The 25,226-nt window shown below is 47.1% G+C and overlaps 1 protein-coding gene across 7 annotated transcripts in view; it reads left to right on the top strand.

Moving 5' to 3' along the window:
* CIMAP2 (ciliary microtubule associated protein 2) overlaps positions 1-25,226 on the top strand; it is a 37,961-nt gene that overhangs the window by 6,515 nt on the left and 6,220 nt on the right. For 6 of the 7 annotated variants that reach the window (XR_011620460.1, XM_071092647.1, XM_011764335.2 and 3 more), the window contains exons 4-9: positions 127-249; positions 4,076-4,213; positions 4,328-4,471; positions 6,119-6,280; positions 7,247-7,372; positions 9,333-9,466. Coding sequence is in view for 6 of the 7 variants with exons in the window: in XM_071092647.1 (XP_070948748.1) it covers positions 127-249; positions 4,076-4,213; positions 4,328-4,471; positions 6,119-6,280; positions 7,247-7,372; positions 9,333-9,466 (827 nt within the window). In the remaining variant the exon portion in view is untranslated. Of the gene's footprint in view, positions 1-126; positions 250-4,075; positions 4,214-4,327; positions 4,472-6,118; positions 6,281-7,246; positions 7,373-9,332; positions 9,497-25,226 lie in introns of all 7 variants that reach the window. The other variant, XM_011764338.2, reaches the window with a different exon arrangement.

Below are 25,226 nucleotides of genomic sequence, written 5' to 3'. Positions count from 1 at the left end.
GCCTTCAGTGTCCTTCCAAGGCCAGATGGAGATTACCCTTTAAGGAATATCATCATGCCTTGGGCTTTTTCCTGTGTGGACTTTCCCAGGTTTAAGGCTTTCATTTTCTCTCTTCTCTTGGCGTAGGAGCAAAAGCTGGGGCCCGGCTCCTACAATGTCAAAGACTTCTTAGAACAGCTGCAGGAGAAACCGTGTAGCACCCGGGGGCTGCTCAGCTCTGGGGAGGTTCGCTTCCGAGGACTCATTGGGGTAGGTGTTCTCATCTCTGGAGTCCCGAGCCTGGCATACATTGGGTGCTCAACAAATTCATTCACTTATGTATCCATCCGACCAGCCAGGAATAAGGATTAAGCACCTCCTAAGTGGCATACACTGTCCTAGGCCTTGGGGATCTAGCAGTGATGAAGACAAGGTCCCTGCTCTCCTGAAGTAGATGTCCTAGCAGTAGAAACAGTAGTACAAAAAAGGAAGTGTAATACATATATAAGCAGGGCTATGAGCACAAATTAGACAGGGAAGGGACAGGCAGTGATGGGGGTGCAATTGATAGAGCGTAGTCGTGCTCTGGGAGGAGTGACATTTGAGCAAACCTACAGGTCATGAGCAGTGGAGACTTGCAATGTCTGGTAGAGCATTCCAGGCATTGGGAGCAGCAGAGGCTAAGGCCTAGAGTGGGAACATGCTTGTCAAATCAGACCAGCAGGCCGGAGGCCAGTGTGGCCAGAGGGCACTGGCTGAGGGAGAGAGGAGGCAAGCAAGAGGGCAGAGGGCTGGGTCATGAGGACCCTACAGCCAAGGTGGGGCCTTGGTGTTATTCCAGGTGCTGCCAGAGGGCAGTGGAGGGCTTTGACAGGAGGAGGACCTGATTTACCTTTTTAGAGGAATACCCTCGTGAGGGCCAGGATTTGGAGGAGGCGATGGTGCTGAGAGGTGGGGGTGGCAGCGCCAGGGGATGATGATCCCATCAGGAGGACACTGAGTGAGGCTGACACTCAGTAAGGGCATGAGGGAGAAGGCAGGAGTCACCCCCTACTGAGGGAGTCAGGGCTGCAGTTTGTTGGCCTCGACCTCTCTGTGCTGGACACTCTGTTATCCTTCTCCCAGCCCCTCACATGGGCCATGCTCTTTCACATGGTTTGCCCCTGCTGTTCCCTCTGCTAGGAATGCCCTTCCTCCCTTGGCAGCCTCTTCTCCTTGGGCACACCTACTCATCCCGCGGCTCTCAGCTTCCAGAAGCCTCCCTCGGCCCCACTAGGTGGTGTCTCCCTTCCTAGGAGTCTCCACTGTGGTTGTGTGTTTAGCGTCCCTTCCCCACTGGACAGCAGCCCCTGAGGGCAGACCACGTCGGCCTGGTTCCTTCACTGCAGCATTCTGAGGTTCTAGCAGTGCCTGGCACACACAGGCACACAATAAGTATTTGTGGACTGAATAAGTGCATGCATCCTGAGTATCAGGTGCTCCAAAACATTCTCTCTAATTGTTTGCAACCACTCCAGATGAGGCCCTGGAGGCTCAGAGAAGATAAGCAAATTTGCCCCAGGATTCACAGCTGCCAAGTGGGCAAGCTGGGATGCAGACATGGGAATGTCCAACCCCAGAGCCAGGCTCTTTCTCCTACACCTCGCCACTGGGAATGCTTCTATGAAGGCTGGAAATTACTCCTGACACGGTCTGGGGATGAGCAGATGCATCTTCAGGTGCAGAAGCTGTAACTGTAACTTAGGGAGAGGGAATACCTGGAGCATTTGAAAATGTCATTACCATCCAATCTAAAGTAATAATAGTGGACATGTAGCATAGCACTTACCACATACTAATTAATTTCATATTTATGACAACCCTATGATTATGTCCATTCTACAGATGAGAAAAATGGAGCACAGATTGGTTAAGTAACCTACTGCCCAAGGTCATGAAGCTATCAACTGGCAGAAGCAGGCTTTTGAATCCCAGGTGTCCAACATCTACCTTGCATTTCATCCACAGGCTTGGCCCCTATAGTTCTTGGACTTTGCTCCCTGCGTCTCTTTGGAGGCCAGGGCCTGGGTGTGGGAACTCAGCCGAGCTGATGGCAGGGGAGCTAGGGGGACAAGCATGACCCTATTTCCTTCCTGCCTTTGCTCTTTTTGAGTGGGGGACCTTCCCACCTTCCCTTATACCTATCTTTTGGGGATCCTTCTCATTTTTCAAAGTCCAGCCTGAAAAAAAAAACAAAACAAAACTTAAAAGTGATGATTCATTCATTTCCACACTCCCCCTCTTCAATTAATCATTCCTGTTTGAATCCCCAAAGCTCAGACAACATAACATTCTAGTTAAAACTATAGACTTTCCCATCAGCCCAAGTGTGATGCTGAACCTCTGAACCTGAAGGTTTTAAGGAAGAAATGGGATTATCTTGACAAAGTGCCCAGTGCTGGGCTTGCCTCTAGGCTCCAGGAGCAGGGCCATTTTCACCCTTGGTATAACCCTCATCTTCAAAGTCTCCCAGGTCCTGTGGTGCTCACTGCCCACCTACCCCAGTGCTTTCCACAGAGCCCGGCAAACAGTAGAGGCTCAGAAAGGTTATGGATTTTGGAGCTGAAACTCTCATGCTGTCTCTTTCTGGAGGTGGGACCTGACACATACAGTTTGCCTCTCTGAGACTCAGTTTCCCCATCTGTTAATTGTGGATGGTGCTGACTTGGTCTCCCCCAGTCACTGCCAGGACCAAGATGTTAAGGCTTGTGAAGCACCTAACACACCATTCTGGGATCCAGCTATCCTCGGGGGCTTTCTCCAGAACATACATGGGAACCCGGGAAGGAGACATGTAGTCCCGTTCCTCTGGGAGCAAACAAATCTGATGCCCTCAGTGACCTGACTCCCCATGCAGAGGTCCCTGCCCTCCCCGCCCCGTCCTGTTTCCCCAAGGCCAGGTTCCAGGCTCAGAGGTAGGGCACAGCGAGCCATCGATGGAGCAGCAGTGACCCCGCGTGGCTAAAAGGTGCAGAGCAGCAGAAAGCATTCTGCCAGGTGGACTGCTCTCTTCACTCGGCCTACAAAATCACCCTTCTGACCCTGGCAGCCCAGGTCCCAGACGGTCATTCCAACCAGTTCCTAACCTCTCCTCCTGCCCCTCAAGACATTCAGCCACCCCACACTATCGTGTGTCAGTGTCCACTCTGTGCCAGACACTGTTGCCCGTGAGCCTCCACTACTGCTCATACCTTCACTTCCAAGTTCAGCCTCTTCTCCAGGGCCCTACTGGCCCGTCCATGCTATGTCTCACTGCCTCTTCCCTGCGTCCCACACTCTGACATGGTGGGCCCCTCGCTGGTCTCCAAGCACATGCCATTCCGCCCAACCTCCTTCCCTTGCTTGCAGACGGTATGTAACTTCATCGCCATTACCTGGAAGAAAGAATTCCTATCCTATGGTACCAGTATGGACCATGAGACTCAGAAGGCCCAGGGTCACTCAGCTAGGAGGCAGCAGAGCCAGGATCTGAACCCAGAATGGGAGTCCTTCCCTGTCACAGCGCTGTTCACAGCACATTGAGAAAGCCCTCATGTCACGCAGGGCACCTCTGTGTGAAGGTTGGAATTGCCGAATCCACTGAAGCAGGCAACTATCTCAGGTGGTAGTGGGAGGAAGCCTTCATTCCCAGGAGAGATGACATTTGAGCTGGCTTTGCAGAAGCAGTAGAACTGTCCAAGGCAAAGAGGGCAGGAAGGGCATTCCGGGTGGTGGTTACAGCATGAGCCAATGAGGGAAGAAGGTTGGGCAGAATGGCATGTGCTTGAGAAGCAGCAAGAAGTCCGCTATGTTGGCCAAAATGTGCAATGTAAGGAGGAAGCAGTGAGATATAACTTGGTCAGGCCAGTGGAGCCCTGGGGAAGAGGCTGAACTTGGAGGTGAAGGTGTGAGCAGTGGTGGACGCTCACGGGAAACAATGCTGTGTGTCGGAGGGCGGGTAGCAAGCGGGCACCCTGAAAATCCCATTCCCTTCTTGGGGATGGCAATCTCAGGTGTTTGTTCCTCAGGCACAAGGAGTGGTTCTGACAGCCTCTATGCCCCCACCCCTGCCCCACAGAACTACTATCCAGGCCCTGGAAATTATGGGGAGAAGGGCAACCCATACACCAAGCTGGAGGAGAATGCCTGGAACCGGTCCCATTCCGAGGGCCTCATGTGCAGGATGAGCAACAAGCCAGACCCCCGGCCTCATCAGGTACCCCCTTGGCTGGCCAGGCCTTGCCTGCCTTCCCGTCCTGCAGGGGCACTCCCAGGGCAGAGGGGGCAGCTGAGCTCTCCTGCAGGCCTCATCACCTCTGCTGTGCTCTAGGGGAGTGGTCTGGGACCCGGCACCTACTCCTTCAAAAGTGACCTTGAGACATACGTGGCACGATCCGTCGGCACCCGCGGCCCCTATGACACTTTTTCTGGTGATCGGAGCAAGCCACTGCCTTATGGGCACTACTCCATGCAGGTGTGTACCTGGGATGGTGGAGGGTGTTAGTCCATGCCCCTGCAGGATGACAGGCCTCACTACTCAGCACCAGGAGCACCAGCTTGTGCGCCAGGCTCTACATCGGGCCGTCCCTACACCCCCTCACTTCACTCTCACAGCCAGGGCCAGATCTGGCTTACCATGTTAGGCAGGGAAAACTGAGGCTGGCCACCCAGCTGGAAGGAACAGAGCTGGGATTTGAACCCAAGGACATCTGTCTGACTTCACTGCCAGCTCTCTCCTCTGCACTGGCATGAAGTGCCCAGGAGGTGAAGATGGCCCACAGTGCCAGGGGAGCTTGGTCATGAGGAACCTTGATGGCACAAGGGGGGGACGTCCTCCTATTTTGGAAACAGCAGGCATTATAGACCAAGCTGGCTGGATTAGTGCCAGTGCTGTTAACAAAGCAGAGAACAGGAGGCCCAGGAGGGGAAATTGAGGTAGAATTTTATCTTGATGGCCTCCTTTCCCACCCCCGTCAAGTCCCTGTGATGTGATCTCACAGTGCTCTTGCTTTGTGCTCGTGGCCACTGGAATTAAGTTTTGTCTAATTCCCTGTTTATCTTGTCTCCATTGCGCATTCTCGCAGTGGGTATGATTAAGTCAGGTAGTAGGCGAGGTGCAGGGGAAAGCAGCCCTTGCGGAACTTACATTCTAGTGGGGAAAGAAACTCAGTCATCAATGAGTAAGAAAAAAATTCTCGAGTGTGAGCAGCCATGAGTGCTATGGCAGAGCTCAGGAGCGCTTAGGAGGGTGGAGGTTAACGTAGAAGGACCTCAGGACCAGCTGGCAGGTAGCCACTGAGCTCTCAGCCTTCGACCTGGCTGTTCCCTGGAGCCCCCCAGACCTCCCCATGACCAGCTATGGCAGGGGTCAAGGGACCCTCCTCAGGCACTGTGGCCAGTGCCCATTCTGACTGGCCAGTGCCCAGGCCACGCTGTTAGCTTTTGTTTGTTAGAATTTTTTTTTTTTAAGATCAGTTTCAGGTTCACAGCAAAATTGAGTGGAAAGTATAAGGAGTTCCCATGTACCCACTGCCCTCCCCATACCACGCACAGCCTCCCCCACGATCAACATCCCACAGCAGCCTGGTCCGTTTGCTGCAGTTGAAGAACCTACACTGATACATCATTATCGCTGCAAGTCCGTGGCATACCTTAGGATTCACTCACGTGGTGGACATCCTGTGGGTTTCGCCAAATGCGTGACACGCAGCTACCATTTTAGTATCATACAGAATAGTTTCACTGCCCCCCAAATCCTCTGTGCTCCTCCAGTCACTGTGGTTTTAAATATTTAAGACATCGTTCCTGCTTAGAATGGTGCCAGACTCAATACATGTCCAACAAATGAAAGAAAGAAGAAATGGATGAAAAGGAGCTGGGCAGTAGGGTGTGGCAGGTGCATGGTGCAAGAGACTAACACTGCCCCAACCTGCTGGTTGGGGGAAGACTATGTCCACCAGCCCAGGTCAGGGTGGCCTCGAGGCTGGCCTGACCTCCGGGATGTCTGCACAGCAGGATAGTAAGTGATGCCCCAATGCTTTTCTCTGGTTGCGGGGGAGGGTTGAGAAAGGAGCTCTGATTTTCCTGGCGTAACAGATTGCTTTTACTCTCCTTTTCTCAGAAAAAAAAGCCCAGGGAACTGATGAATTTCAAGAGCTTCGTAGAAGAACTTAACTCACGTCACAACAAGAAGCATGGGGTTTTTTCTAAACTTCCCCGCAACCCAAAAACCCCTACAGAGAGGATTTACTGGGCCAGCCTCAGCCAGTGCCCCCGCACGCTGGTGAGTTCGCTCCTGTGGCTGGCCTTCCTCTCTCGGAGGGCAGCTCTCCTTCCGGGGCTGGGCATGGGGTAGTGTGCCTTATTTCATGGGGAATAACTCAGTCTTGGGATCAGACTGACTTGGTTTCCAGTCCCGGTCTTGCACGTTGGGACATTTTAGGTGAGACCTTGTTTGGGCCTCGGTTTACACCCCTGTCCTATGAAGATGGAGAAGTGGTTGTGAGAATTAGCTGGGGCCCTGTACTTGGAGCCTACAGCATGGTGCCTGGTACCCAGGAAGCCCCCAGCCAATGCCAACCTTCCCCCTGCGCCTCCCTCCTCTGGCCTCAGAGCGTTGGAGGATGGGCAGGGGAAACTGGAGCAGGGCAGAGTACAGTCTACCCACTGGAGGGCCTGCCCACCTGCTCCATCCAAGGGAGTGGTGTGCTGGGCCCTGGCGTTAAAGCAGTTCTCTGGGGGTCTGAGCAGGCCCCCAAAGCAGGGTCTGCCCCTGCTAGGCATTTTACAGCCCGTCTGAGGTAGGAATTATCATTTGCATTTCACTAAAGGAAACTGAAGCCCAGACCTGGAAAGGGATTGGCCAAGTTCCCCCAGCAAGGGTGAGAAGGGGCTGGGATTGGAACCCAGCTCATCTGGCTCCAAGTCTGCTTGGAACTTGGAGTGGTGTGGTGTGGTGTGGTCTCCTTCCTCAGAAATAGGGTCTTCAGCTCTCCGGGCCTCACCAGACAATGAAGACCCTTGGGCACCTAAAAAGAGGCATCAGGCTGTGACGGGTGTTTGTTAGATGGGTGGCATGGGTCATGAGAGCCCTTTTGCTCAGAGGTAGCTGGGTACCTCCACCATCCTTGGCTCAAGACCCAGGCTGCTGGATGGATGGAGTCAGCTGGCCAGAGTCCTCACCTGCCCTGAGCCCAGGCTGACACTGCCAGAGCCTCTTCAGATTTCAGCCTTCCTTCCTTACTTGTAGGCCACATCTGGCCCCAGTTTCTGGCTTCCACAAGAGAAGAAATGCAAATCCGTCAACCAGCCCCCGTTCCTGTTGACCTCCAAGGGGTCAGGCGCAAAGTCCTCTCAGATGATTATGGGAAGCTGGGTGAGTGGGTCTGGGGTGAGGGATACATGGGAACTGTCTCCTGCCTCTATAGCCAACACCAAAGCCTCTTTGTCCCCAGGTAACCGATGCTTTGAGTGAGCCATATGCCTCCCCTTTCTTTTCCCCAAGGGACCTGAGGTCCACTCCCACTGTCTTATTTTCCTAAGGCATTGGTTCTCAAACTTGAACTGATAGTAGCCTCACCTACAGAACTTGTTAAAACACAGATGGCTGGGCCCCATGCCAGAGCTTCTGGTACAGTAGGCCTGGGATGGGACATGGGAATTTGCATTTCCAACAAGTTCAGGTGATGGGGATGATGCTATTGCAGGGACCACACTTTGAGAACCAATGAGCTAAGAAACATCCCACTGCAGCCATGCCATTCTAGAGAAACGCTCCTTCCATTCTCTGTGTTTTTCTTGGGCCTCAGGGGCAGCTGGTGAAGCTGGTGCATTTCCTGTCCCTCGCTGAGCAAGGCCCCCTTCTGTCCCCTTCCCTTTCCCACTCTCTTCCTCATCTCCAGAGGCAGCCATCCCCAAGTGTGCAATGTAATCTTTAGTTAGTGTTCTTGTAAACCAGCTAAATTCTTGGCCTTGGGCTTTGACCTCATTCTGTTTCTTACTCCACCCCTCTTCAGTTTGTAAATGCACCTTTTATTGGAGTCTAATAATCATAGAGAAAGGCGCTGAGTCCTAAGCGCACAGCTCCATGAATTACCACATGATGGCCGTAACTACCTCCCAGAACATTTAACAGCTCTTATTTCCAGCACCCCAAGAATCCCTGCCATTCCCACCCCCACCCCCACCCCCACCCCCACCCCCAATTAGATAGCCTGTTATCCTGACTGACTTCCAGTAGCACAGGTCAGCCACCTCACCTCCTTACCTTCCCACACGGTGGCAAGGTCCTCAGCGTGCCCAGACCCCAGTGACCAATTCTTGTGAGGACCGGCTGGTTGTCCCTGAATCCTTCCTTTTTCCACCTCTAGCCTGTACCCCCTGCAGGGGAGAAAGTCTTTACCTGAGAGCCCCCAAGTGAAATGTTTAGACCAGAGCCAGATGACCCTGCTGCTACCACAGAGCCAGCCACTGTGAAGTGGGAAGGGCTGATGTGAGGTCTGGGTTCTGGCGGCTCAGTTGGCCACACCCCACAGGGTGGGAGAGCCCCTCTACTTGTACCCCCGAAACCTGGGCGCCTCATGAAACAGGCTTCTCCCTTGTAGGAGGCAACTTGTGTTTAGCATGGGACTAGCTCCTGGGTTCTAACATCTCCCCAGCCCACCCCTCAGGACTGCTCCGCAGATGGCTGGGTTCTTGTCCTGCCTTTATTCTGCCCTTGCCATGTTACCTTGGGCAAGTTACATCTCCTTTCCCAACCTCTCTATTGGTGCTTCTAAGATCTGTGACCCCGATATCTGGGTGGGATGCTGTATTCCCTTCCTAGAGCTGCCACAAACTAGGTGGCTTAAAGCAACAGAAATATTCTCTGACAGTTCTGGAGGCGAAAAGTCTGAAATCAAGGCGTCTGCAGGTCCGCGCTCCCTCTGAAACCTATTGAGAAGAATCCTTCCTTGCTTCTTTGTAGCTTCTGGTGGTGGCCAGCAATCCTTGATGTTCCTTGGCTTGTAGTCATCACTCCAATCTGTATCCTGGCATGGCTGTCTTCCTGTGTGTCTCTTCTTAAAAGGACACCAGTCACATTGGATGAAGGGCCTACCTTACTGCAGTATGACTTAATCTTAACTAATTATGTCTGTAGCAACCTTATTTCCAAATAAGGTCACATTCTGAGGTACTGTGGTTGCTCGGGGTTAGGACCTCAACATATCTTTTTGGGGGACACAATTCAGTTCATAACAGATGGAGTAGGGAAGCGTCCAAGAGGAGGAGAGGAAGCCGAGACGCAGTCTCCAAGCCAGGCTTGCTAATGTCCTGCCATCCTCTCCCTGTTGTAGAACCCAGTAGGTGTGGGCCGCTACCTCAACACCTGGCTGATGGAGACAAAGGACAGGCGGCAGCGATACCGGTCCCTATTCCTGGGTGGATCCAAACGCTACCTCTCAGACCTGGCCCGGGACATGCTTATGCAGTGAGTGCAGCTGGAGCTGCAGGCGAAGGGGTGAGGGTGGTGGTGGGTTCTTACTCTGGGGTGGGTTGGTAGCTCCCCATGTTTGGTTCCCATGGGAACACAGCTTCTGCCCCTAATGCCAGCCAAATAGCAGAGGCAGTGGAGGGATGTTCACGTTCAGATCCTGGCTCTGCCACTTACTGGACATGGGAGGTTGGGCATGCTGTATCACTTTGCTGAGCCTCATTTCCTTCAGCTGTCAAAAGAGCAGATATTTGAGGAGACCCAAATGAAATGATCTGCTGAAAACCCTTGGTAAGGAAAAGGTACTCAATCGACCCTAAATCCGCCACTTGGAGCCCACACAGTCCAGTCTCAGCTCTCAGTGGCTTCACCACATGGAATCTGTTTCTTGGTGTTCATAATGGGGGTTGCTAAAACTCATTTCAGGAGGTTGCAAAGCCTAAGAAGGGAAAAGTACATTAAATACTGTGGCAAACTATACAACAGCTTGTAAATGTTAGCTGCTGCCATATTTTATTGACCTAAGAGGCCATCAATTGCAATATAATAACAATTTCAGAAATGTTACAATGTTGACAAACATGCGCACGTTAGAATCCAGTTTTTTTTTGTTTTTGTTTTTGTTTTTGTTTTTGTTTTTTTTTGAAATTATGGTGAGGACATGAGGACCAGATTCTTTTTTTTTTTTTTTTTTTTTTTTGAGATGGAGTCTCGCTCTGTCGCCCAGGCTGGAGTGCAGTGGCCGGATCTCAGCTCACTGCAAGCTCCGCCTCCCGGGTTTGCGCCATTCTCCTGCCTCAGCCTCCCGAGTAGCTGGGACTACAGGCGCCCGCCACCTTGCCCGGCTAGTTTTTTGTATTTTTTTAGTAGAGATGGGGTTTCACCGTGTTAGCCAGGATGGTCTCGATCTCCTGACCTCGTGATCCGCCCGTCTCGGCCTCCCAAAGTGCTGGGATTACAGGCTTGAGCCACCGCGCCCGGCCAGAGGACCAGATTCTGAGGACCAGATTTCTCAGGAGAAATCAGCTTTTAAATGTAATTTCAAAAAATATTTTATTTTTTATCAAAGTTGTGCTGTGTCTTCCTCCTTCTCAACTTACCCCCTTGTTTTGGTGGGTTCCTGAGAAAGGGCCAAGGAAGGTAAGATTTTTGATAGAATGTATGCCTGAAAAAGTTTATTATTCCTTTCTGCATATCTGATCAATAGTTTGGTTGGAAATAAAATTCTAGGTTGGATATAATTTTCCCTCTGAATTTTGCAGGCCTTTCGTAGCCTCCTAGCTTCAAATATGGTTGTTGAGAAGTCTTATGCCATTCTGGTTTTCCGTGCTGTGTATGTGACCTGCATTTTCCTTCCTGGAAGCTTTCAGGATCTTCTCTTTGTACTTCCTGTTCGGATGCGTCTTGGCATGGGTCTGTTTCATCCTTTGTGCTGGGTACTTAGTGGGTTCCCTCCATCTGGAGACTCAGCACCTTCTATTCTGAGAGAATCTTTTGAGTTTTGTCTTTGACGATTTCCTCTCCTCTGTGTTCTCTCTGCTGCTTTTCACGTATCTCTTTAAGATGAATGTTAGATGCCCTGGTTTGGCACCCTAGTTTTCTTACCTTTTTTTTCCTCTCCTTTCTTATTTTCCATCTTACCTTTTTGTTCTACTTTCTGGTAAAATTTTCTTGCCCTTATCTACCCTACTATTACTTTTAAAATTTTGGCTATCATATTTTTTCGTTTCCAAGAGTTCTTTTGTTGTGGATTGCTCTTTTCTTTCTTCTTTTAATAGCACCCAGTTCTGTGTCATGTATGCGGTGTGCAGTATGTTCTTTTTTTTTCTTTTAAGATGAGGTCTCACTCTGACTCCCAGCCTGGAGCACAGTGATGCAATCTTGGCTCACTGCAACCTCTGCCTCGCAGGCTCAAGCGATTCTCCTGCCTCAGCCTCCCAAGTAGCTGGGATTACAGGCATGCACCATCACGCCCGGCTAATTTTTGTATTTTTTGTAGAGGCCAGGCTTCGTCATGTTGCCCAGGCTGGTCTGGAACTCCTGAGCTCAAGCAGTCTGCCCGTCTCAGCCTCCCAAAGTGCTGGGATTATGAGTGTGAGCCACTGTGCCTGGCTGCAGTATGTTCTTTTATCTAAGGATGTTAATTAAGTTTTCCTGAAGTTCTTTTGCCCTCCTGTGTTGTCTCCAGTTCTTTCAAGTTCCTTTTTTTCTTTTGCTTTTTTGTTCATATTGAAGAGGAAAGCACTAAATAATACTGTGAGTCTGGGTGGGGCCTGTCAGTTGCTGTGAGTGATTGGCAGTGGATCTGGTCTTTCTGTTGAGACCCTCAAATGCCAGTGTCTCTAGGTATTTTCTGTGGGACTATTCAGCTTCTCTAGAAAATAATCTTCTGTCCTGGGTGGGGGTAACTGTGGTTGTTGGTGATTAGAGGAAGGAGACAGGGCTGTCTCATTTAGCGTATGGACTGCCTCCTACCCCCTCTCTTCTCATTGTGGGACCTGTCTGCCTACATTCCACTGTGCGCCTCCTCCTAGCCCCCTGGAATCTATCCACAAACCAAACCTCCAGTCTACTGCTGACTGGGTGAGGAGTCAGCGGGAGGTCGTGTCTAGATGGGATCTTATTCTGTTACCCAGGGGGGAGTGTAGTAGCACAATCATAGCTCACAGCAGCCTAGAACTTCTGAGCCAAAGCAATCCTCACCTTGGTCTCCCATGTAGCTGCAACTATAGGTGTGTGCCACCATGCCTGGCTACTTTTTTATTTTTATTTTTGTAGAGACAGAGTCTCACTATGTTGCCCAGGCTTGTCTTGGGCTCAGACTATCCTACCACTGTGACCTACCAAAGTACTGAGATTATTGACATGATCCTCTATGTCTGGCCTCACCTGTTTTTTAAGATACCTGTGCGTCCCATTCCTAGATCTTTCTGAGGTTTTGTGGCAGGAGTTGGCAAGTGTCTCCCCAGTTTTCCCTACCCTTCCTTCCTTCCTTCCTTCCTTCCTTCCTTCCTTCCTTCCTTCCTTCCCTCCCTCCCTCCTTTCTTTCTCTTTCTTTCTTTTTCTTTCTTGCCTTCTTTCTTTCTTTCCTTTCTTTCCTCCTTCCTTCCTTCCTCTTTCTCTCCTTTCTTTCTTCTTTTCTTCCTTTCTTTCTTCCTTTTCTTTCTTTCTCCTTCTTTCCTTCCTCTCTTTCTCTTTCCTTCCTTCTTTCCTTCCTTCCCCCTCCCTATTTCTTTCTTTCTTTTTCTCTTTCTTTCTGTCTTTCTTTCTCTTCCTTCCTTCTCTTCTCTTTTCTTTCTTTTTCTTTTCTTCTTTCTTTCTTTCTCCCTCTCCCTTCCTTCCTTCCCTCCCTCCTTTCTTTCTCTCTTTCTTTCTTGCCTTCTTTCTTTCCTTTCTTTCCTCCTTCCTTCCTTCCTCTCTCTTTTCTTCTTTTCTTCCTTTTCTTTCTCCTTCTTTCCTTCCTCTCTTCTTCCTTCCTTCCTTCCCCCTCCCTCCCTCTTTTTCTTTCTTTCCTTCCTTCCTTCCTTTCTTCCTTCCTTCCTTCCTTTCTTTCTTTCTTTCTTTCTTTCTTTCTTTCTTTCTTTCTTTCTTTCTTTCTTTCTTTCTTTCTTTCTTTCTTTCTTTCTTTCTTTCTTTCTTTCTTTCTTTCTGGCTTTCTCTTCCTTCCTTCTCTTCTCTTTTTCTTTTCTTCTTTCTTTCTTTCTCCCTCTCCCTTCCTTCCTTCCTCCTTCCCTCCCTCCCTTCCTTCCTTCCTTCCTTCCCTCCTTCTGCCTTTCTTCCTCTTTCTTTCTGTCTCTCTTTCTCCCTTTCCCTTCCCTTCCCCTCCCTCCCTCCCTCCCTCCCTCCCTCCCTCCCTCCCTCCCTCCCTCCCTTCCTTCCTTCCTTCCTTCCTTCCTTCCTTCCTTCCTTCCTTCCTTCCTTCCTTCCTTCCCTTTTCTCCTTTCTTTCTCTCTCTTCTTTTCCTTTTTTACAGTGCAGTGGTATGAACACAGCTCACTGCAACCTTGACTTCTCAGACTCAAGCGATTCCCCAGCCTCACTCTCCCTAGTAGCTGGAACCACAGGTGTGCACCGGCACGCCTGGCTAATTTAAAAAGTTTTTTTTTTTTTTTTTTTTTTTGTAGAGACAGGGTCTCACTCTGTTGCTAAGGTTGGTCTCAAACTCCTGGCTTCAAGTGGTCCTCCCACCTTGGCCTCTCAAAGTGCTGGGATTACAGATGTGAGCCACCAAGCCTGGCCTATTTGTAGTTTTTAAAAGAAACTTCCATACTGTTTTCCATAATGGCTGTTATAATTTACATTCCCACCAAAAGCATGTAAGAGCTCCCTTTTCTCCACATCCTTGCCAGCATTTGTTACTTTTTGTCTTTTGATAGTAGCCATCTTAACTGGGGTGAGATGATATCCCTCAATTGGGGTTTTGATTTGCATTTCCCTGATGATTTGTGATGTCAAGTATTTTTTCATATACCTGTTGAGCATTTGTATGTTTTCTTTTGAGAAATGCCTACTCATGTCCTTTGCCTACTTTTTTTGTTTGTTTGTTTGAGATGGAGTCTCGCTCTGTCACCCAGGCTGAAGTGCAGTGGCGTGATCTTGGCTCACTGCAACCTCCACCTTCTGGGTTCAAGTGATTCTCTTGCCTCTGCCTCCTGAGTAGCTGGGATTACAGGTGTACACCATCACCCCTGGCTAATTTTTGTATCTTTAGTAGAGACGGGGTTTCACCATGTTGGTCAGGCTGGTCTTGAACTCCTGACCTCAGGTGATCCGCCCGCGTTGGCCTCCCAAAGTGCTCGGATTATAGGCATGAGCCACTGCACCCACCCTGCCCACTTTTTAAACATGATTATTATTATTATTGCTGTTGAGTTCCTTGAACATTCTGGATATAAGTTTCTTGTCTGATGAATAGTTTGCAAACATTTTCTCCTATTCTACATGTTGTCTCTTCACGCTATTGTTTCTTTTGCTGTGCAGAAGCTTTTTAGTTTAATATAGTCCCATTTGTGTATTTTTGTTTTTGTTGCTTGTGCTTTTGAAGTCTTAGTCATAAAGTTGTTGCCTAGAACAATGTCCTAAAGTTTTTCCCTTATGTTTTATTCTAGTAGTTTTACAATTTTGGGTCTGACATTTAAGTCTTTAATCAATTTTGAGTTGATTTTTGTATATAGTAAGGGGTCTAGTTTCATTCCTATGGATATTCAGTTTTTCTAACATCATTTATTGAATGGTGTCAGAATAATACCATTCTATGTAAGGTCATTTTAACAATATTAATTCTTCCAGTTCATGAACATTGGATATCTTTCCATTTGTTTGTGTTCTCTTCAATTTCTTTCATCAGTGTTTTGCAGATTCCATTATAGAGGTCTTTCACCTCCTTAGTACATTTATTTCTAGGTATATTTTTTGGCAGCTATTGTAAATGGGATTGTTTTCTTGATTTCTTTTTCAGCTAGTTACTGGTGTATAGAAATGCTACTAATTATTGTATGTTGATTTTGTATTCTGACAACTTTACTGAATTCATTTCTCAGTTCTAAGAGTTTTTTGGTGGAGTCTTTAGGTTTTTCTCTATATAAGATCATGTTGCCTGCAAGGACGGACAATTTATAATAACTTCCTCATTTCTAATTTAGATGCCTCTTATTTCTTTCTTTTGTCTGAGCTCTGGCTAGGACTTCCAGTACTGTGTTAAATAGGAATGGTGATAGTGGGCATCCTTGTCTTGTTCCACTCTTATTTAATATAGTATTAGAAGTCTTAAATGTTTATTGATTTTATGTTGTCAAAAAATCAACTTTTCGTTTTGTTGATCCTTTGTATTTTTTTTTAAGTCTCTATTTTGTTTAGTTCTGCTCTAATCTTTATTTCTTTCCTTCAGCTAATTTTGGGTTTGATTTGTTCTTGACCTTCTAGTTCCCTGAGGTTCATTGTTGTTTATTTGAAATCTTTCTACTTTTTTTTTAATGTAAGCATTTATTGCTATAATCTTCTTCCCTCTTAGCACTGCTTTTGCTGTATGTTATGTTTCCATGGCTCACTACAGCCTCAACTTCCTGGGCTCAGGTGATTCTCCCACCTCAGTCTTCTGAGTAGCTGGAACTACAGGTGCACATCACCATGCCCAAGTAATTTTTTGTATTTTTAGTAGAGACAGGATTTCATCATGTTTCCCAGGCTGATCTTGAACTCCTGGGCTCAAGTGATCCATCCACTTCAGTCTTCCAAGGTGCTGGGATTCCAGGTATGAGACACTATGCCTGGCCTCTTTCTTAATTTATTCCTTGACCAAGTGGTCTTTCAGGAACATGTTGTTTAAGTCCCATTTATTTGTACAATTTCTAAAGTTCCTCTTGTTATTGATTTCTAGTTTTATTTTATTGTGGTCTGAGGAGATACTTGGTATGATTTTGATTTTTAAAAATTTGTGTGACTTGTTTCATGGCCTAACATATGGTCTATCCTGGAGAATGTTCCATGTGTTGATGAGAAGACTGTGTATTCTGTAGCTGTTGGATGAAATGTTCTGCAAATGTCTGTTAGGTCCATTTGGTCTATAGTGTAGATTAAGTCTCATATTTTTTGGTTGACTGTCTGTCGGATAATCTTTCCAGTGCTGAAAGTGGGGTCTTGTCTACAGCTATTATTGTATTGAGGTCTATCTCTCTCTTTAGTTCTAATATTATTTGCCTTATATATCTAAGTGCTTTGGTGTTGGTACATATATATTTACTATTGTTATATTCTTTTGATAAATTGATCACTTTATCATTATATAATGACTTTCTTTGTCTCTTTTTATTTATTTATTTTTTACTTAAGGTCTATTTTGCCTGATATAAGTACAGCTACTCCTGCACTATTTTGGTTTCCATTTTTGTGGAATATTTTTTCCATCCCTCCACTTCCAACAATCTATGTGTGTCTTATCAGGTGAAGTGAATTTCTTGTAGGCAGCAGATAGTTGTCTTCTAGACAGCAGCCAGTCTATATCTTTTAATTGGGAAATCTAAACCACTTACATTCAAAGTTGTTATTGATAAGCGAGAACTTACTCCTGTCATTTTGTTGTTTTCTGATTGTTTTATATATCTTTTGTTCCTTTCTTCCTCTTTTATTGTTTACTTTTACAGTTTGGTGGGTTTTTGTAGTGATAACGTTAGACTACTTTCTTTTTCTCATTTGTGTATTTGCTGTACCAGAGAGTTTCATACTTTTGTATGTTTTCATGATTGTAGATGTTGTTCTTTCCCTTCCAGATGTGGGACTCACTTAACCTTTTCTTGTAGGACTGGTCTAGTGGTGAATAATTCCCTGTTTTTGCTTGTGCTGCAAATAATTTATTTTGCCTTCATTTTTGAATGATAGCTTTGCTGGGTATAGTGTTTGTGGTTGACAGATTTTTTTATTTGTTTCTTTTGTTTTTTTCCTTTCAGTACTTTGAATAATCATTCTGTGCTCTCCTGGCTTGTAAGATTTCTGCTGTTTTGGATTTTTTTTTTTTTTTTTTAAGACAAGGTCTCACTCTGTCACTTAGGCTGGAGTGTAGTCATGCAATCATGGCTTAGTGCAGCCTCGACCTCCCAGGCTCAAGCAATCCTCCCACCTCAGCCTCCCAAGTAGCTGGGAGCATAGGCATGTGCCATTATGCCTAGATATATATTTTTTTACTTTTTAGTTTTTGTAGAGATGGGGTCTGACTGTGTTGCCTAGGCAGGTCTTGAACTCCTGAGCTCGAGCAATCCTTCCTGCCTCGGCCTCCCAAAGTGCTGGGATTACAGGCGTGAGCCAACATGCCTGACCAGTCTTTAACTTTTGACAGTTGGACTGTAATGTATCTTGGAGAAGGCCCCTTTGATTGTATCTATATGGGGTTCTGTGGGCTTCCTGTATCTGGATGTCTATATCTTTTGCAAGACTTGGGATGTTTTCAGCTGTTATTTCATTACATAGGTTTTCTATGTCTTTTCCAATCTTTTCCTTCTGGAACTCTCAACATTAGAATATTTTATTCCATTGTGGTGTTCTGTTACGTATACTTTCTTTATCTTGTAAATTTTTTTCTTCTTTTTTCTGTCTGACTAGATTATTTCAAGATGCCTGTCTTCAAGTTCAAAAATTCTTTCTTCTGCTTGATGTAGTGTATTGTTGAAGTTCTTGATTGTATTTTTAATTTCCTGTATTGAATTGTTCAGTTCTAGGATTTCTGTTTGGTTCCTTTTTAGTGATATCTTTTTGTTGAATCTCATTCAGATCATCAATTATTTTCCTGACTTCTTTGTATTTTTTATCTGTTTTCTCTTATATCTCATTGATTTTTAAAATATCATTATTTTGAATTATTTTTCAGGCATTTCATAGATTTCCTTTTGTTTGGGATCTGTTACTGGAGAAATATTGTATTCCTTGGAGATATGATGTTTCCTTGCTTGTTCATGTTTCTTGTGTCCCTGTGTTCATATGTGTGCATCTAGTATAACAGTCACTTTTTCCAATTTTATGACTGTCTTTCATAGGGAATTACTTTTACCTGTAGATGTATATATAGTGTTGGTTGGGTACAGTACTTTGGCTTTGATTCTGTGTGGATGCAGTAATGTAGTTTCTGTATGATTTCTTCAGCTATAATCAGCATCAGTGGTGTCTTTGGGTTTCTTAGTGGCTTAGGCTGTGGTTGTTAGGAAAGGCTATGCCAAGGCTTTGCTGGGGGTGGGGGTGCCAGGTGGGCTAGTCCTCAGTGACCAGTGGTGGCACAGTGGGCTGGGTATATCAGTCCTTGGGCCCCTATTTAACATATGTGAGTGCTGACAGAGACAGGTTTGGGTGGGCTGGTCCTCAGGCCTCCAGGTGGTGTGTTTGGGTGCTGGTGTTGGCAGTGGTGGCCTGAGCCAGTGGGTCCTTAGGCCCCTGGGTGATATGCATGGCATCGGTGGTGACAGTAGTGGCAATGGGCCACACTTCTACTCTAGCCCCTGAGTGGTTCATGTGGGTGCCAGCAGTGGCAGTGGTGGGCAAGAGGGGCCAGTCCCAGGCTCCTGGGTGGTGTGTGTGTGCCAGCAGTGGTGATGGCAGGCTGAGTAGGCAGGTCCCTGGGCCCCTGGGAGATGCATGCATGGGCAGTGGGTAGGTGCATTAGTCTACCCCAAGGTCCCTGGACAACATGCACAAGCCCTGGTTGCAGTGGCTACAGGCAGAGTGGGCCTGTCTAAGGGCTCCCTGACAATGTACATGGGCTCTGGCAGTGGCAAGTGGGGTGGGTGGATCCTTAGGCCCCAAGATGCCACATTTGGGCACCAGAGTTCAGGTAGGGTGGGCCTGTCCTCAGGCCTGGAACAGTGTGCAGGTGTGCAGCAGCTCTGCCACTGGAAGAGGTAGGGTTGCTGTTAGTGGCAGTGGTTCCAGGCAGCTAGCTGTCAGGCTCTGGGGAGCACAAACTTCAGCTTTCTTTGCCCCAGGTCAGCTTATTTAGTGCACTGCCCTGCCCATTCCCCAGGGTGTAGGATACTGCATGGGCTAGAATGCTGGGGACCTGTCCACACTGCTGGGTCCAGCTGGCATTGGAACACTGCAGCTCTCTGAGTGGACATGAGGGGATGTCAGCAGGGCCCCAGGGATTTGGAGACACAGGATCTGTAGGGCTCCAGAGCAGGATGTAGACTGGTGGGGACTGGGCTTTCAAAATGGTGCTGTGTTGCAACTGCTTGGGTATCAGGGGATAGGTGGGACCAGTGCAAACTCCCTCTTGGGAACAATGCTGTCACATGGACCCCCAGAAGTCCCCTGTATTAGTCTCAGGGCCTGCAAGGTCTGAGGGCTCTCCTGTGGGTAGGATTGCAGGAGCCTGTGGGGGGAATGTGGACCACGGGGGATCTCTTGCTCACCCTTTCTCCACACTGGGGACTTTTTCCTGGCTCTGAGCTGATCCCGGCCAGGCCAGCTGCTCCGCTTCCTTCTCCTTCCATGCCTCGGAAGTTCTATGCTGAATTCCATGTTCTCTCATTTGCTATATGCAACGTGTGGTTATCTGCTTGCTCTTTTGGTCCTTCTTTGTGGAGGAGGCAAGTGCTCGGCACCTCTAGTCAGCCATCTTGAAGCCCCCTCCTGTTGGTCTATGTTTAAAAAATTCCTTTATACTTGTAATGGGTTGCAGGAGGAAGTAGAGATAAATGCATATATTCATCTGCCTTGTTCAATGGTAAATCATATGAAATGAAACACTTTTGGGGTGCAAAAGCATTTTCTTCCCCTTTCTAGTCAAGGTAGTTAGCCTTATTTTAGGGGTGTTAAAACCAGGACCAGAGAGGGGAAAATAGGAGGACAACTTGCCTAAAGTCACACAGTTGGTGAGTGACAGAGCTGGCACTAGAATCTGGTCCTTCCCCTTCATGGGCAATGTCCTTTTATCAACACCCATGTGAGGATTTGGGGGTGCTAGGGCAAGTACCATGCCCAGACTCCTGCAGGGCCACTCCTCCCAGCTGCTCTTTTGCAAAGTCCAGTCTGTATGCTGTTTGCTTAGCAAAAGACTCTAAGGAAGGGAAGGGTGCCCCATCCCCACAGGACCTCCCCCTGGACATCTGTGTTCTCCCTCTGGACATCTGTCTTTCTCCTGTGTTCAGCATCCTCCTTCACCACTGTTAACACATCCAACACTCAGGCCTGTGAGAATTACAGGATTTCCAACCCTGGCTTAGAATTCCATGTCTGCCACTTAGCTGTGTGACTTGGGGCAAGTTGCTCGGAGAAGACTTCCCTCATCTGAAAAATGAGGGTAAACTAATAATCACCTTCAGAATCCATTATGAGGACTGAATGAATGACACAGGTGAATGTACACTGCCCCTGTCGATGCTGTTTTGGAGGCATGTTGCACATGCTAGCTTCCTTTTCCCTTAGCAGCTGCTCCTGCCTTGGCAGAATTCCGTTGTGCTTATTTATATAACGAAAAAGTTCTTTGCAGAGGCTTAAAATGCACGACATCCAGAAAGAGAAACTACAGTTACTTAAATCACCCTCTGTTGCCAAAGACCCAAGCAAAAACCTCTAGTAAGATAGAGATTTTTATATAGAGACTGGGGGAGAAATAGCAGGTCCTTTGAGGCTTGAGGAGGATGAGGGCTTTGAAAGAGAAGGCCAAAAACATTGAGTAACTAGAGGTTTCTCAATGAAGTCAAGAACAAGATGGGGATGCTTGTGTCATTGGCATTATTTAACATTGTTTTGGAGGTTGTAGCAAAAGCAATAAGACAGGAAAAATAAATAAGAAATAGAAAACTTTGGTAAGGAAGAGCAACGTTATTACAATTGATAATGATATGTGTGTTTACTAAAAAATTCCAAGATAGTTAATTTTAAAACTGTAAAGCTAAGGCAAAGACAGGCAACAAGTGTATAAATGAATATTTTCCTCTTATACTGCAGCCATAACAAATGGAAAATTTTTTTTTTTTTTTTTTTTTTTTTTTGACGCGGAGTCTTGCTCTGTGCCCCAGGCTGGAGTGCAGTGGCACGATCTCAGCTCACTGCAAGCTCTGCTCCCCCGGGTTCACGCCATTCTCCTGCCTCAGCCTCCCGAGTAGCTGGGACTACAGGCGCCCGCCACCTTGCCCGGCTAATTTTCTTGTATTTTTAGTAGAGACGGGGTTTCACCGTGTTAGCCAGGATGGTCTCGATCTCCTGACCTCATGATCCGCCCGTCTCGGCCTCCCAAAGTGCTGGGATTACAGGCTTGAGCCACCGCGCCCGGCCAACAAATGGAAAATTAATTGAGGCGAAAAAAGGATCCCATCCTTTCTTTTAGACAGGGTCTTGCTCTGCCACCCAGGGCTGCAGTGGCACGATCATGGCTCATTGTAACCTCCACCTCCCAGGCTCAATAGACCATCCTGCCTCAGCCTCCTGAGTAACTGGGACTACAGGCATGTGCCACCACACCTGGCTAATTTTTCTATTTTTTGTAGAGAGATGGGGTGTCACTGTGTTGCCCAGGCTGGTCTCAAACTCCTGGGCTCAAGTGATCCTCCTGCCTTGGCCTCCCAGAGTGTTGGGATTACAGGTGAGCCACTGTACCTGGCCAATATCCCATTCTTTTCTTTCTTTCTTTTCTTCTTTTTTTTTTTGATTTTATTTTTGAGGGTTCTTTTTACTAAGATCCCATTCTTATTAGCAACACAAATGATAAAATACATTTGGGATAAACTTAATTTGGTATATTTAAGGCATAAATGAAGAAAAATAGAAATCTTCATTAACAGATGTTAAAGAATGCCTGAATAACTGGATGAAAAGACATGATATTGGAAAAATATTAAATCTTCCCAGTGATGTCCACATCTTAAGTCAAATCCTAAAGAGGTTGATGGGGCCAGAGGGGGAAACTGGATAAATTGATTATAAGCTTCATCTGAAAGAGTAAGATACATATAAATATATTTTAAGATAGAGGAATAATGATCCCACTTTAAAATCCATTGACATATGTGTAGATAGCATAATATGGAGGACTAAGCACCACACTGTTGGCCATGATTATGTGTGGAGGGCAGGGTTACCAGATTCTTTCATATTCTATCTTGTTGAAATGTTTGAGTTTTTCAAAATAAGCATATATTGTTTTATAATCAGAAAAAATGGTACAAATCAGGACAAGAGTGCATGAGATAAACTACACAGAATATGAGTTCCCCTTTTAGATCCATCTCCAACCAAGAGTTACCCTTTGTCTTCCAGACCTCAGTTTTCCCATCTGTAAAAACAGAAGAATTTATACCCCAGGGGACCTGGTGAGGCCTAAGTCTTATGAATGCTGCCAAACTGAAGCCAACCAGCAGATCCCCATGGGTGTCAGACTGTTAGGCTGGGGCGTGATTCTCTCTGAGGCTCAAGTTCAGCATTGTCCATGAAGCCCTTGCTCTACTTGGGCTCCTGGCTCAGGAGAATTATGCCAGGAGGCCCAGAAGACCGATCACAGGTGTGAAGGATTTCTTTATGCACTTTTTCACTGACTGATTCATTTGAAAAACCTACCCTGTGCTTGGTTCTGTCCTGAGCACGTCTGAGCTACTGATTGTTTTCAGGTGACCGGAAATAGTCTGCCATTCCCTCACTGAAAATTTCATTTTTGCATTCATATTTTTAAGTTTTAAGAGTTATTTTTTGTTTTCTGAATGTTCCTTTGATAACAATATGCTCTGGTTTCATGAAGGCAGTGCTTTCTCATCTTTCGAAGATATTAAGACAAATATCTTCAAAAGATTAAAGATTAATATCTTCTTTTTGAAGATATTAAGACTATTTGCTTGACATTGTCCCCATTTTTTTCCAAATCTCATTTTTCTGTATGTTCATTTTGGCCTCAGTCTTCCATATCATAGGTTTTTCCTCGAATGTCTGGCGATCCTTGGCGCTGCATCCCTGTCCAGCTGTAAATCCTTCTGAAGGCTCTGGGGTACTTATTGATTATGGACTCCACCACAGAATGATCAGGCTGGGTGTTTTCACTGGGTGAATTCCCAATGTCACTACTGTTAGAGCTTTCCTCTTGGCCTTGGCCAGAGCAAGCTTCTCTGGGGGATGTAAGCTTGGCTGTCCAAGCTCTAGAATCTAAGTCGAAGGGAAGAGGCTACAGTTCTCAATATTTAGTGATTAAACTTCTATTTAATTCCCTGTTTGTTTGTTTGTTTTGTGACAGAGTTTTGTTCTTGTTGCCCAGGATGGAGTACAATGGCGTGATCTCAGCTCACCACAACCTTCGCCTCCTGGGTTCAAATGATTCTCCTGCCTCAGCCTCCTGAGTAGCTGGGGTTACAGGCATGTGCCACCATGTCCAGCTAATTTGGTATTTTTAGTAGAGACAGGGTTTCTCCATGTTGGTCAGGCTGGTCTCGAACTCCTGACCTCAGGTGATCTGCCTGCCTTGGCCTCCCAAAGTGCTGGGATTACAGGCGTGAGCCACCGTGCCCAGCCCAATTCCGTTTTTTTTTTTTTTTTTTTTTTTGAGACGGAGTCTCACTGTGTCTCCCAGGCTGGAGTGCAGTGGCATGATCTCGGCTCACTGCAAGATCCGCCTCCCGGGTTCACGCCATTCTCCCACCTCAGCCTCCCAAGTAGCTGAGACTACAGGCGCCCGCCACCACGCCCGGCTAGTTTTTTGTATTTTTAGTAGAGACGGGGTTTCACCATGTTAGCCAGGATAGTCTCGATCTCCTGACCTCGTGATCCACCCGCCTCGGCCTCCCAAAGTGCTGGGATTACAGGCTTGAGCCACCGCGCCCGGCCCAATTCCCTGTTTTAAATATGGTACTCATGATTTCAACTATGCCTGGTGCCATCCTGAACAGAGAATCTGTCTCCAGAGAATAAATCTCCAATCTTCTGCCAGGCTAAATGAAGGGCACTCATCTGGCTGCAGACAGTGGGGGAGATAAACTGATATTATACAGATTATCAAACTGATATTATACAGATCGATCCCTGTTTTCGGTTTCATCTTCATTCCCACTTCCAGAGGTACCTGGTGCTGCCAATTCCTTAGTCTTTTGGAGTCGGGGGATTCTTAGCTTTACCCTCTACTGATTTGGGGTTTAGCTTTCTTAGGTCTATTAGGTTCTTCCATCTGCTTTTCAACTTCCAAAATATTTTTTCTTCCTGCTGCTGCTTCTATTCTTTTTGTCCTCGTGGGTATATGCCTTAACATTTTTATTCCTTTACTTTGTTTTAGTGAGGTTTCAGGAGGGAGAGAGGTTAATATACCCATCCAATCCATGAAACGTTTGGTGAAATTTCTGGGTTTCAAAGGTAAAATAAAAATCTTGCTAGTATCATATCTAAAATGACACTGAACCTGCAATCTAAATAAAAGACAATCAGGCATATTTCATACTTCTCTTCTGAAACATAAATGATAGAAAACAGTTTATATAATTCTGAAGGAAAAGAATTGGGACTATATAGAGTCCTCTATGTAGCCAACCAGTCATTCATGTGCAAAGCAGAAGAGAACCAGACAGCAGTCTGGTCCAGAGTGGCTCCAGCTTCATGGGGAGGGCACTCACCCACCTCCCCAGAGCTACAGGGCAGCCTGAGAAGGATGAGGGCAGGTGGAGCCCAGGACTTCTCTCTCTCTGTCCAGAACACTTTGCCCACTCTTTCCCCCGAAACTTTCTGGAAGATGAGAGCAGAAGGGAAGGCTCTTTGAACGCAGGGAAGCTGAGGCATAGTTGGCCTTTACCATGACCCATCTTCCTGCCCTTACTCCACCTGACCTTATTTGATCACTCTCCTTTTACCTTTTGTGCATGCTGTTTTGGTGAGAGATTTGGAAGTTTGGGTAGGAAAGAGGGACTCAGGAAGTTCAGCATGTGGAGTCCCCTCCTTCTCCCCTCAACCCCCTCTGCACGTTTACTCTGGGACACGGAAGTCAGTTGGTTGCCATTCAGACTGTGTGGCACCAGGGGAAACTGGGCTTCGCTCCAAGAGAAGGCAGTTGGGAGAGAAGGCCCTACTTTTTCATTTCTCCTTCCTTCCCTCTCTCCCTTCCCCCCTTCCTCCCCCACTTTCTTTCTTTCCTTCCTTCCTTCCTTCCTTCCTTCCTTCCTTCCTTCCTTCCTTCCTTCCTTCCTTCCTGCCTTCCTGCCTTCCTGCCTTCCTGCCTTCCTGCCTTCCTGCCTTCCTGCCTTCCTGCCTTCCTGCCTGCCTGCCTGCCTGCCTGCCTGCCTGCCTGCCTGCCTTCCCTCCTGCCTTCCCTCTGTCC

Source organism: Macaca nemestrina, chromosome 1 (assembly GCF_043159975.1).
Source record: "Macaca nemestrina isolate mMacNem1 chromosome 1, mMacNem.hap1, whole genome shotgun sequence".
Lineage (NCBI taxonomy): Eukaryota > Metazoa > Chordata > Mammalia > Primates > Cercopithecidae > Macaca > Macaca nemestrina.
Note: the sequence above shows the minus strand (reverse complement) of the source record. Positions and strands in the feature narration are given on the sequence as shown.